Genomic DNA, 13,468 nt, shown 5'->3' on the forward strand with positions numbered 1-13,468 from the left:
TATATATATCAAGAGAGAGAGTGTGACTGGCTGACAGGGACAGAAATGCTTAGATGTCTTCATTTTCCATGAAAAAGTGGAGGAAGCATGAGAAAACATTCTTGGTTTAACTTTCAGTCTCACAGACTGATGCACCTGGGGTAGAGAGGGTGGAGAGGGGGGATGAGAGGGGTGGTTGGGGGTGGGAGGTGGTCGTTAGGAGCGAGGATGTGAGATCAAAAGTCTCTTTTGAACGCTCATGTATGCCATTTTGTTCCTCAAAAGGGGATCTATATTTGTGTTTGTCTGTATGTACAGACAGGGGAAAAGAGAGAGAGAGGTGGTAATGCCTAATTGTGGATCAGAGCATTTAGACTGTAACAGGAGCCTGAAGACAAGATCCACAAATAGCACATTTGCCTTATTGGTCATGCTGTTCGTTTCTGCTGTGTGTCATTTGAATGCAGCAGGGAGGCTGGCTGCATTGTGTGTGTGGGAGACAGCTTGGACCCCTTACTCTGACCAGTATCATCAGCCAGGTGATAAAAACACCAGCATCAGTCATTACAAAACAAACAAAATTGTATTCTCAAAAATACATACATGTACAACAAGAAGTAATATTTTAAGACTTTTTATTCAACTCAGCTCTCTCTCTCTCTCTCTCTCTCTCTCTCTCTCTCTACATATATATATATATATATATATATATATATATATATATATGTATGGAATCTTTTTTTGCCCTGAAGCTGTGCATGTTCCATGTTACCGTCATTTACTTGTCTTGTCTTGCTTTGGAAGAGAAACAAATACTCATTCAGGTCTGAAATTAAAAAAAAAAATAATTGAAAAAAGATATGAACTTATTTGATTTGCCACAAGGGACAAACACTCTTCTTCATCCTCAGGGGATAAACACATTCATCATTGTCAACCAATGGAATTGATTACAGGTTGTCTTCTTTTTTTCTTTTTTTTTCTTTTTTTTCTTTTTTTTTTTGTTGTTGTTGTAACACGTAACCCACCTTTTGATGAATTCATATGCTTCATAATGTTTCTCCTGAGCATGATCTCCTCTTGCTTACCATCTCACTTCTCACCCTCCCTCTCTCTCTCTCTCTGTATCTATCTGTCTGTCGGTCTCTCCCTCTCTCTGTCTGTCGGTCTCTCTCTCTCTCTCTCTCTCTCTCTCTCTCTCTCTCTCTCTCACTCTCTCTCTGTCTGTCTGTCTGTCTCTCCCTCCCTCCCTCCCTCTCTCTCTGTATCTATCTGTCTGTCTGTCTCTCCCTCTCTCTGTCTGTCGGTCTCTCTCTCTCTCTCTCTCTCTCTCTCTCTCTCTCTCTCTCTCTGTGTGTGTGTGTGTGTGTGTGTGTGTGTGTGATTTGTATTGTTTTTTTCCTTGCTTATCCATCTCCATCATTTTTTTCTCATCATTGTTTCCTTGCTGTCCATGAAACTCAATACGACCTCCTCCCACCCCACTCCCCTCTCTCTTTCCTCTTTTGAGCTCTTTGAATGCACATATTGTACTCTGTTAGCGCTGTGTGAACGCACATATGTATACATTTTCCAAAGATCCTCTCACATGATAGTTTTATGCATGGGTGGTTTTTTTTTGGTTTTTTTTGTTTTTGTTTTTTTTTGGGGGGGGGGGGGTTGGTGGTGTTGTGGTTGTTTTGTAGTTGATTACCCTGTTCACTTCAATAACTTTTCTTGGCTTTGTTGCCCAGATGCTGCCTTCATTCATTGTGGGCTTTATACTGGTACCGTGGCTGCTGCAGCTTCTCCTCCTCCTCCTCCTCCTTCTTCTCCTTCTCCTTCATCTTCTTCTTCTCCTTTTCCTTCTTCTTCTTCTCCTTCATCTTCTTTTCCTTCTTCTTCTCCTTCATCTTCTTTTCCTTCTTCTTCTTCTCCTTCTCCTTCATCTTCCTCTCAGTCTCCTTCTTCATCTTTTTCTTCATCCTCTTCTTCTTCTTCTTCTCTTCCTTCATCTTCTTCTTCTTCTTCTTCTTCTTCTGTGCACAATATTTACAAAGAACTTCAAATATTACCTGTTCATCTACTTATTAGATATAACACATTGATTCTTATGCAAAAGATTGTTCATAACACATGCCCACAATATTTAAAATCATTATTTTGTTTCCAGTTCCAACGTAAATCAGACAGAGCTATTGTCCCAAAGCCTAAAATTGATTTATTTAAGATGAGTCTCTCATTTAATGGAAGCATAGAATGGAACATGCTTCCAAAGACATGTTGTCAAATTCCAGCCATATCTCCCTTTAAAACTAACATAAGAATATTTCTATTTGATACTTTTGATTAACCTGCTCACGGTCTTTTGCAAATGCTTGCTTGTACTCAGTCCACTAGCTGCCATGCCATGATGAATGAAAAATTGAATGTATGTGTGATCGTGCTAGCAAATGAACAGTAAGTGCGTGTGTGTGTTTGTGTGTGTTTGAGTGTGTGGGCATGAATGTGTATGTATGTCTTTGTTTGCTTGTTTTATAATTGTGTGTGTGTGTGTGTGTGTGATTACATACATACATGTAATGTACCAGTTGTTCTTTTCATCGCTTTGTTACCTTTAATAGACTATTCGAGTTACTATTCTTATTCATCATTCTAATTATTTTATTTCATTTTTATTTCTTTATTTCTATGTTTTGTGTCGTTCTTTATTTTTATGTTTTGTGTTGTTAAATGGGCAGATTTGTAAAAAGGCCTTTTCTGCACTTAATTCTTTACCCATTAAAGATTCAGTCAGTCAGTCAATCTTTTTCTTCTTCATATCCTTCTTCTTCTTCATCTTCTCCTTCTTCTTCATCTCCTTCTTCTTCTTCTCCTCCACCTTTAACGATGTTAACAGTCACTGGGACACTGCACAGAAAGACTGTTCACCAGATCCCTCCATCCCAGCGAGTTATGTGTCAAAGCCTGGATCTCTGCAAATGGTTTCTCTTGTCCATTTCCCGTCCATTTTGCAACGTTGTTAGTACTTGCTGTTTTCCTGTTTTCTCATCCGTCTCTCTCCCTCAAAAGTTCCTTGGAGGACACTGTGTTACTGCTTTAGCAGTGCCGCTGTATCCTGTTACGCTGTATCCTGTTACGTGGCCATTAACCAGCAAAGCTTTCTTTTCTTGGAACTGATGTCAGCAGACTTTCATATGGTCCAGTGTGCTGCATGATGGCTCGGTGCACTTGTTCCTTTGGTGATAACATCATTGTACGCAGCGTTTAGTTTCTCGCGATAATATCTCATTTCCATGGTATGGATTATGTTCTTTCCAATGCGTAATCAAGGAAGGTGCCGTACTGATCTTTCAGTGACAGACTTGACAGACAAAAGCTTGGATAACGTTACTGATGTGGTACTACAACATTTGGTACTGTTGAGAAGGCTAAACGAATCTGATGGAATAAAATTTTTGACACTTTTTTTTGCAAATGACAAACATGTGATTTTTTTTTCTACATATTTGTGTTAATAAATGAACAAACAAAAGTAGTAGAAGCATTTGTAAAGGGAGAAATGCAAATGATAAATAAATGAATGAATTCATGAAATTTTATACTTCTGGCTATAAATGAGCAAACAAGCAATTGTAATTTGCGTTGATTAAATTTTTTTTAAGAAGAGGGAGTGTTATGTTAATTAGACGGCTGCCAACAGTCATGAAATATTTATTGCAAGATTCTGTATTGGGTTTTTGTGTTTAAAACATACATACACACACACACTGGCACACAAAATACACACACACACACACACACGCACACACACACACACACACACACATTCCCACACTGCCCATACCCCAACCCCCCTGCACCCACCTCATTTTTAGTATGGCCACTCCAAATACACCACCATTCGGGATCAATACTTGCTCCTTTTTTCGATGAATAGATAGATATTCTGAACATATATATTCCCTACCACCTCTTCCATGTGATTTACACTTTACTGTTGCACACTTCCCCTCACCCCACCTGTTTCATTGTTATACACTTTGCTTTGTAATACACTTAACCCCCCACCCGCCCCCCACCTGGTCTGTTTGTTATACACTTTGCTTTGTAATACACTTAACAGTTCCACCCCACGTACCCCCCACCTGGTCTGTTTGTTATACACTTTGCTTTGTAATACACTTAACAGTTCCACCCCACGTACCCCCCACATCGTCTGTTTGTTATACACTTTGCTTTGTAATACACTTAACAGTTCCACCCCACGTACCCCCCACCTGGTCTGTTTGTTATACACTTTGCTTTGTAATACACTTAACAGTTCCACCCCACGTACCCCCCACATCGTCTGTTATACACTTTGCTTTGTAATACACTTAACAGTTCCACCCCACCTACCCCCCACCTCGTCTGTTTGTTATACACTTTGCTTTGTAATACACTGACAGTTCCACACCCCACCCCACACCACCATGACCTCTTCTGTTTGTGACACACTTTCCTTTGTAATACGCCTTCCGGTCACACACTGTCCCCATCACCTCTTCCATTTTGTGACACACTTTATTTTGTGACACACCTTATTTTGTGATACACTTTCCCCTTCCACCAGTTCCCTTTATGACCAACTCTACTTTGTAAATTTACTCTGCCTACCCACCCTAAGCCTTCTGTTTGTTACACTCTTTCCCTTTTTTTTATTTTATTATTAAATAAGACTTTCCTGTTAACACACTTTACTCATCACCTTCTTCATTTGTCACACACACACACACACACACACACACACACACACACACACACACACACACACACACTTTATTTTGTAATACACTTTCCCCTCCACTTGCTCTGTTATACTCTTTCCTTTGTAATACACTTTCCTGTTAAGTACTTGCCCTATCACATTTTCCATTTATTACACACACACACACACACACACACACAGACACACACACACGCACAAACAAACACACACGCACACGCACCGACTTTTACTTGATAACACACTTTCTCTCCCCCATACGCCCTTTGTTATACTCTCTCCTTTGTTGTGCACTTTCCTGTTACGCACTTACCTCAGCCCCACCCCCACCCTCTCTTCCTGCTTTCCCAGTGCTCGCCCTCGGGCCCCCTTGCCTGCTCATCACGCTTTGCTGGCTTCCAACAACGGGGCTGAAGAGGCTGCCACAGATTGAGAGTGCTGGTCCGGGGAGGACTGTTGTGGAGGACAATAGAAAAGGAAGACTTGGGCAGTGGAATCAATACATGAAAAAGAGAGACAGAGAGAGAAAGAAAGAGAAGAAGATAGACTCATGTAACAGAGTCAGTAAAAAATATGGTGCAGCAGGGTGAGGGTGGGAAAAGAAAAGACTTAAAATCAATATGAGACCAAAAAGAAAAAAAGGAGAGAGAGAGAGAAAAAAAAAAGAATAAAATAAGATAAAACTCATGAAGTAGAATCAGTAAGGAACAAACAAACAAAACATTTCTTTTTTTTTTTCTTTTTTTTTGTTGTTGTTGTTGTGTTTTTTGTTTTTGTCGTGTGTTGGAGGCATTTTGTGCATTTCTGGCCACCAGGGATGGCAAGTTGGATGTTTCCCCAAAGGGATGAAACAGCCATCGCTTGCTGCGATCACAATCACATACATCCCCCCCCCCCCCTCCCCCGTCTGAAGGGAAGAGAAACAGAGCACAGTGTTGGGGTTGTTACAATTTGGTCTTATCTCTCGGTCTGCTGGATTTTCCTGTTCTCCTTGTCCACAACGAGTGAAGCCATTCCCTTTTTGATATGAAATACATACTTCTTTCTTCTTTTTTTTTCCTTCATTATTTTTTTAAATCACTGCCACTCTGTGGTTGCAAGATACTCCAGAGATGGATGGCGTTGATGGCTGTGGAAAGAGAATTGTCGAAACACATTCAGCAGGGGATTATTATTTATTGAGTGTATTTTCTAGCTTCTGAAGTTTTTAGTTTCTTGGTTTTTTTTCATTTTCTAGCTTCTGAAGATCTTAGTTTCTTCTTTTGTACACTTTGATTGCTTTGATTTTTTTTCTCTCAGAGATCTAGTTCATGGTCATGGTGTTGATGGGAGATTTTTATTGTATTTCTTTCCTTTCCTTGTTAATTGGGTCTTTACTTTTTGCCTTTTCTTCGGGGGTGGGCAAATATTTCAGCTGCTGCACGGAATTAACCTTTCATCACCATCTTTTGATCTGCATTGCGTGGAACAGACATGGCAGTTAATTCTGTTAATGGCATGGGATCCGTTAATTAAGGCTTGCTGGGATGTGATTAAAGGAGGAAAGAAAAAAATCGGTCACAGCTAGGTCTCTGGAAGTCACGTGAATACTGCTATCCGTAAAGCACACCTGTTTTCCCTTTAAAAAAAGAAAGAAAAATGCTGCAAAAGAATCCGCCATATTTACCTCTGCTTCTGGGCAGTCACCCCTGGCAGGCAGTAGGGGTAAATTGCCTTCAGGTTTGTAGACACGCTGGTAGACTCTTGTGTTCATGAATACTGGATATTCCTTACCCTCGGGCAATTTGCCTTGCCTCAGGCAGATTACCCGCAGGTACACATTTACCCTCAGGCACGATGTTCTCTTGAATACGGCCCCAGTCCAACATGTGGACAACCTTGAGCAGCCGCTAATGAGCAGCCAGCAGTGTGCTGAGATGGGAATTATAGGTGACAGGACATGGGTGGGGAGGGGGTAGAGAGGTAGGGAGGGAGTGAGGGAGGAGTCATTATGAGGTGTTTGAACACATAAGGCTCCTAACAAGACATGGCAACGGTTTGTGGATTTTAGATACAGGCTGCAAGTTGGTGTGTGTGTGTGTGTGTGTGTGATGTTGGTTATAGTGACCAACAGACGTGTTATTTTGTTTCTCTTTTTGGTTTTGAGTTGTTTTTGTTTTGTTTTTTGAGTAATTGTGGCAAGTCTTTTTGGTTTGGAGTTTTATTTTCATTTTTAGAAAATGATATCAAGTACATAATGATGGATAAGAAACTGCTCATTTTCAGTTCGCACAAAACCTGGCGCAGTGAGTCTCTCATTCACCTCTTCTAGAAAGTGCAGGGGCGTGCGAGCTTGTGTGGTGGTGGTAGCGTTTGAACGAACCCTGCCCATTCATGTATCCGTGTTTGTGTGTTTACAAACATAGCACAGGCACGTTTGCATCAATGTTTTCTTTTCAGCCATCCCCATGATTATGTTCTGTATAGCTGTGTATAGAGGTACGCACTTAATTATTTGGGTAGGTGGGATGGAAGTGAATTATGTGTGTCCATAAATATGTACGTTTCCACACATCCGGAAAATGTCAGCCACAGAACTGAACTGGGCTGTGTGCTGACATTTTGTCGATGTGTGTAACCAGGAGAACAGAAACAAGAAACTGTTGCCATCTGTGTTTATTGATATAAAACCCCTGCTTTTATGCTATACAAATAACAATGCCTCAACCTTTGAGGAAAACAGGGAGTGCTTTAAACCATTCCTCTGTTATTAAGTTGATTCCTAATAAACAACAGCCATGAAAAGGCCTTTTTATGGTCATCTGGTCCATAAGCAACATGATTCGATTTGTAAATAAGTAAAACAAAAAATAGAAAAGTGCCAGCTTCCGTAAGCATTAGGGATGTAGTAGCAGTCGCGTCAGTTGAGCAGCACATACCGTATTAAATACAAAAGGTGGCAGACAAATCATGAGTGAGTTTGATATTTCAGATATGACGTGGGGCTTCATCATCAGAAACGTCTACAGAAAATCTGAAAAGAAGAAATATTGGACACTGGCATATTATGTTGAAACGTTACTGCCTGACAATAATTTTCACAGCATGAACTGCTTATGCTGTGGCTTCAGTTGTGTCAAACAATAAAGGATGTAAGAGGAGACCACATTAAACCCAGTAGAAAATGAAGTGCAGCACTCAACAGAAATCCTACACGCGACAAAGAGATGACTACATGAAATCATTATTGAAAAAAGCAAAAGCAAGGGTGTGTTGCCAGGGTATTATTGAACAGCTAGCTGTTGCTGTAAATCCTCAGAATTGATCATCTGAGTTGTGGTGCTGGCTCTTCGTTTGATTTCCTCACGGCGTCTTTGATAACAGTTCGTTTTAGAAAGCAGGATTTATGGTGATACTGGTGCTGCTGTTGTGGGTTTTTATTAACATTGCATGTGAAGCAGAGAGAGCCATTGTCCATACCGTCCTTTCATGAACTTGTCGGGTTTTTTTGGTTTTTTTGCTGTCTTTTTTTGTTTAGATATGGGTATAATGGGGCTGTGCACACATTTATGATGTTCAGTGATCAGTGCAAATTGATTCAGTGTCCTATTGGGGAAAAAATACCACATCAACAACAGCAGGGTGCAAATGTTTACTTCTGCATAGCATATCCATATGTTTGAATAAAGGGTGTAAGGTTATTTGGACACACACACGCACACACACACACACACACACACAGCAGCAACAACAACAACAGCTTCAGCCACCCCACCACTACAACCATGACAACAACCAACCAAACATGAACATTTTTGAGTTTACTTTAGTATGTACACAAAGTGAGCCTACATGATTACTATCATTCTCCTGACATTTATAAAGTCGAATAAAAAAGTGAGAAAAATGACTTGAGAGGGGTGAAGTTGCAGAGTGTAGAGAAACGACGTCAGCTAAAAACCTGGTGACAAGGGGACAGAGGGAAGTGACTGTGTATGAGACAAATGGACGCAAGCAGAAGATGAAATACACACGTTAAAGATCCTGTAATCCATGTCGGCGTTCAGTGGATTATGGAAACAAGAACATACCCAGCATGCACACCTCGAAAATGGAGTATGGCTGCCGAAATGGCAGGGTAAATAAACAAAACGGTCATGCACGTAAAATGTTACATGTTTGTCTGACTGTGTATGTGTGGTTGCCTGAACCCTGATTGAATGACACAGGAAACGAATGATGAGCGCCCAGTGGCAGCCATCAGTTGGCTCTACCCAGGTAGGCAGCCTGTTGTGCAAATGACCCCGTGTTTGTTAGGCGCTTAGAGCTTGGTCTCTGACCGATGGTAGGCACTGTATAAGGATCCATATCAATCAATCAATCAATTTCGTCAGTACTTTGCGTCAAATCATACATGACAGAATATAACTGCCGTGAGCTGTAGCAGACTGTGGTGCAAGAAAAGTGGTTCTGAAGTGTCAGAAAACAGGACAAGGAGGTCATGCAGGAGGTTTGCAAACATGTCCTTGAAAGTACCAGCTCCTTATAATGATTTTTTTTTTTTAAGCAAAACAAAACAAAAAAAGCATGGAGTGGGAACCATGCTGTGATCTTAAACCGGGTCAGCAGGAACGTCTCGCTCAGTGCATTCATAAACATTTTGAAAGCTGTATTGAGCCTACTTCCAAGCCTACACTAAAGATAATTTTTACATTGGTTATACACACACACATATATACAAACAGACACGCTCACACACACACACACCAACGCCTAAGTCATGAAAGTGAAATCCCCAAAAGAGATTGAATACTTATTCACAAAACTCCACAATGATACAGATAAAATGTAGAGAATCAACACAAAACCAGACTGGAAGGGTTAACAAAGATTTACCCCCTCCCCCAACCTCCACCCCTCGACACAAAAAGAAAAGAAAAAAGATTTGATTATCAAATATGACATAATTATTGCAGATAGAAGAGCTAGACTTGAAGTGCGAATATGGCATGATTGTTACTAATAAAAGAGCAAGACCATGAAACACAGGAAGCAGACATTGAGAATTCCAGAGCTGGGGAAGATGTTGACTGAGTGGATTAATGCAAAGTATATAACTCCTCATTTCATGCATGAGTGGCTGTCGACTAGCGTGTGCAGGGCTTTGCTTTCTTGTGTGATCATTCTCCCCCACTCCTCCACCTTTACCCAAGAAAGTGTCACACACACACACACACACACACAATAAATTCACACTTTGCATGAAAAGGCGGCCGAGGGGTTCTTTTCAGTGTGTCTTGAAGGGACGTTTCACACACACAGTGTGCAGATGAGGGAGAAAGGAGAGGCGTGTGTTCAAATGGTGGTGGATGGAATGAGGGGAACACTGCTGTCAGTTTGAGCGTTTCCAGTGTTGTGTGGTTTGCTGGTGGTTTTCAGGGTCAGAAAATGGAACAGGTGTGGTGTTTCACATATTTTTGTGTTGTTTTCTTTTTTGCGTTGTTTTCTTAACGTTCACACGTGTTGTTTGGGAAAAGAAATAGCGCATGTGCACACACACACACACACACACACACACATGCACGCCCATGCACACACACACACATACACACACACATAATGTACATAATTATTGTGTGTCCATGCATGTGTGTGCATGAACAGACAGTAAACAACTGAACATATTATCACATGCAGGCAACTCACTCTCTCTGTCTCTCTGTCTCTGTCTCTGTTATACTCACTCACTCACTTTCCACTCTCTCACTCAGTTACACACACACATGCAAAAAAAAAAAAAGAAGCATGTATGCGCACTGAGCTTTGCATTGACCATGGCTGTGTGTGTGTGTGCAGAAGAATGAAGGATATCACCAACATATGCTCTCAAGATGAGGCAGTGACTGTTGGTGAGGTCTCTGTGCTGTCGCCGCCATGCCGTCATCAAACCACGCCAGACAGTTTCCTAACCGCGGGCCAGCCAGCCAGGTCACCAGACAGTTCCGGACCTCGTGAGTCCTCCCCGTTTGGCGGTCTGCCTTCAGGCGAGGGGTTCCTGCTGTCGCTGCAGTGTTCTGCAGCGCCCCCTACCTCCTCCAGAGCGTTCTATCCCCCGACGCCGGTCAGCCAGGTCCCATCACCCAGCGGCTTTGTCCCCGCCACAACCACCGGCACCTTCATGTCATCGCCGTCCCCTGTGTCCACCTTCGTCCCCTCCCCCCCCTCCCTGTCCTCGCTGTCCCACGCCCCCTCCCCCTCCACCTCCTCCTTCACCCCCTCACCCTCCACCCACTTTGCTGCCTCCCCGCCGGCGGCCTTCACCTTCACCCCGTCCCCTGCCAAGCCTGTGACCCCGGAGGCCTCGCCACTGTCACCGCCGGTGACCATCAAGTGCGAGGAGGATTCCTCATTTCCGGGGTCGCCGCAGTGCCGACAGTCCAAGCCCCACCTGGGCCTGCAGGCAGGGCGGCCAGCATCGCCAGGAAAAACCGTGTCCGGCAGTCTGCTGCCACCCTGCAAGATCTGCCTGGACAAGGCGTCCGGCTTCCACTACGGCCTCAACACCTGTGAAGCCTGCAAGGTACTGTGTGGAATCAATGCTTGGTAGTCCATCATTGTCAGAATGATGACACAGTCTGCATTCTCAAGACTGGGAAAATAATGCTCATGCTCTATACCTCTTGTAATTTGTCATTATGCTTTTTATTGCTTGTTTGTTACTTTTTGTTTGTTTGTTTGTATTTTTTCTGTCCCGTATTTCATGACAATCTTCTTGGTTCGTGAGCTGCAATTCCAAGTTCACTCATATGTACACTGGTGGGCTTTTACGTGTATGACTGTTTTTTCCCCGCCATGTAAGCACCTGTACTCTGTTTTCAGGGGTGTGCATGCTGGGTATGCTCTTGTTTCCATAACCCACCGAATGCTGACATGGATTACAGGATCTTTAACGTGCGTATTTGATCTGCTTGCATATACACACGACGGGGGTTCAGGCACTAGCAGGTCTGCACATATGTTGACCTGGGAGATCGGAAAAATATCCACCCTTTACCAGCCAGGCACCGTTTCCAAGATTCAAACCCTTGACCCTCAGAATGAAAGTCCAACGCTTTAACCATTTGGCTATTGTGCCCGTCCATCACAACAGATGACAGCGCTCTTCCCTGCTTTTCACGACAGTAGATCTTTATCACACATTGGTGAAGACGTCTTTGCCTTTTTTTGTTTGTTTGTTTGCTGGAATTGTTTGTTTCCTCTGCCCTGTGCTTCACACACCTGAGTGAAGAAGTGCTTGCCTTTTGTTGTGTGTTGGTTTTGTTTGGTGTTTTTTCTGCCCCATATTCCGTCATGATCCGTGCCAGCCCTCCCTGCCCTGTGCATCAGTAGGTCTTCTGCGTTCTCTGAAATGTCACAGGTACTGCTCTTGGCATCATTCAGGCTGGAGCTTTGAGTAACTTACAGTGAAGCTGTTGAACTCTACCCCTTGCTCTCTCTGTCTCTCACTCTCTCTCTCTCTCTCTCTCCCTTGCTTCTCTCTCTCTTTTGTCTCTTTCTCACCCTTGCTCCTCTCTCTCTTTTGTCCCTCTCTCTCTCCCGCTCTCTCTCTCCCTTGCTCCTCTCTCTCTTTTGTCCCTCTCTCTCTCCCGCTCTCTCTCACCCTTGCTCCTCTCTCTCTTTTGTCTCTCTCTCCCACTCTCTCTCACCCTTGCTCCTCTCTCTCTTTTGTCTCTCTCTCCCTCTCTCTCTCTCCCTTGCTCCTCTCTCTCTTTTGTCTCTCTCTCCCACTCTCTCTCACCCTTGCTCCTCTCTCTCTTTTGTCTCTCTCTCCCACTCTCTCTCACCCTTGCTCCTCTCTCTCTTTTGTCCCTCTCTCTCTCCCGCTCTCTCTCTCCTTTGCTCCTCTCTCTCTTTTGTCCCTCTCTCCCGCTCTCTCTCTCTCCTTTGCTCCTCTCTCTCTTTTGTCCCTCTCTCTCTCTCCTTTGCTCCTCTCTCTCTTTTGTCCCGCTCTCCCGCTCTCTCTCTCTCCTTTGCTCCTCTCTCTCTTTTGTCCCTCTCTCCCGCTCTCTCTCTCTCCTTTGCTCCTCTCTCTCTTTTGTCCCGCTCTCTCTCTCCTTTGCTCCTCTCTCTCTTTTGTCCCGCTCTCCCGCTCTCTCTCTCTCCTTTGCTCCTCTCTCTCTTTTGTCCCTCTCTCCCGCTCTCTCTCTCTCCTTTGCTCCTCTCTCTCTTTTGTCCCGCTCTCTCTCTCCTTTGCTCCTCTCTCTCTTGTGTCCCTCTCTCCCGCTCTCTCTCTCTCCTTTGCTCCTCTCTCTCTTTTGTCCCGCTCTCCCGCTCTCTCTCTCCTTTGCTCCTCTTTCTCTTGCTCTCTCTCTCTGTCTCTCTAGTTCTCTCTCTCTCTCTCTTGTTCTCTCCCTCCCTTGCTCCCTCTCTCTCTCTCCCTCTCTCTCACTCTGTTTCCCTGAGTATCCCCCTTTTCTGACTTTGTGCCCTCCCTCTCTCTGTGTCTCTGGATATCTCCCTCTCTCCCTGTATCTCTGAGTAGCCCCCCACCCCTCCCACAATCTCTGTCTCTCTGAATATCTCCCTCTCTCCCTCTATCTCTGAGTAGCCCCCCCCCCCCATCCCCCCACAATCTCTCTCTCTCTGAATATCTCCCTCTCCCCCTCTATCTCTGAGTGGCCCCCATCTCTCCCCCAGTCTCTCTCTGAATATCTCCCTCTCCCCCTCTATCTCTGAGTAGCCCCCCATCCCTCCCCCAGTCTC

The 13,468-nt window shown here is 43.7% G+C and overlaps 1 protein-coding gene across 4 annotated transcripts in view; it reads left to right on the forward strand.

Annotated features, from left to right (window-relative positions):
* Window positions 1-13,468, forward strand: part of LOC143286799 (retinoic acid receptor gamma-like) — a 110,291-nt gene that overhangs the window by 70,366 nt on the left and 26,457 nt on the right. For all 4 annotated transcript variants that reach the window (XM_076594589.1, XM_076594591.1, XM_076594592.1 and 1 more), the window contains exon 2: window positions 10,562-11,285. In XM_076594589.1, the coding sequence (XP_076450704.1) occupies window positions 10,562-11,285 (724 nt within the window). The remainder of the gene's footprint in view (window positions 1-10,561; window positions 11,286-13,468) is intronic.

The sequence above is a fragment of the Babylonia areolata genome, chromosome 10, assembly GCF_041734735.1.
Source record: "Babylonia areolata isolate BAREFJ2019XMU chromosome 10, ASM4173473v1, whole genome shotgun sequence".
NCBI classification, from domain to species: Eukaryota; Metazoa; Mollusca; class Gastropoda; order Neogastropoda; family Buccinidae; genus Babylonia; species Babylonia areolata.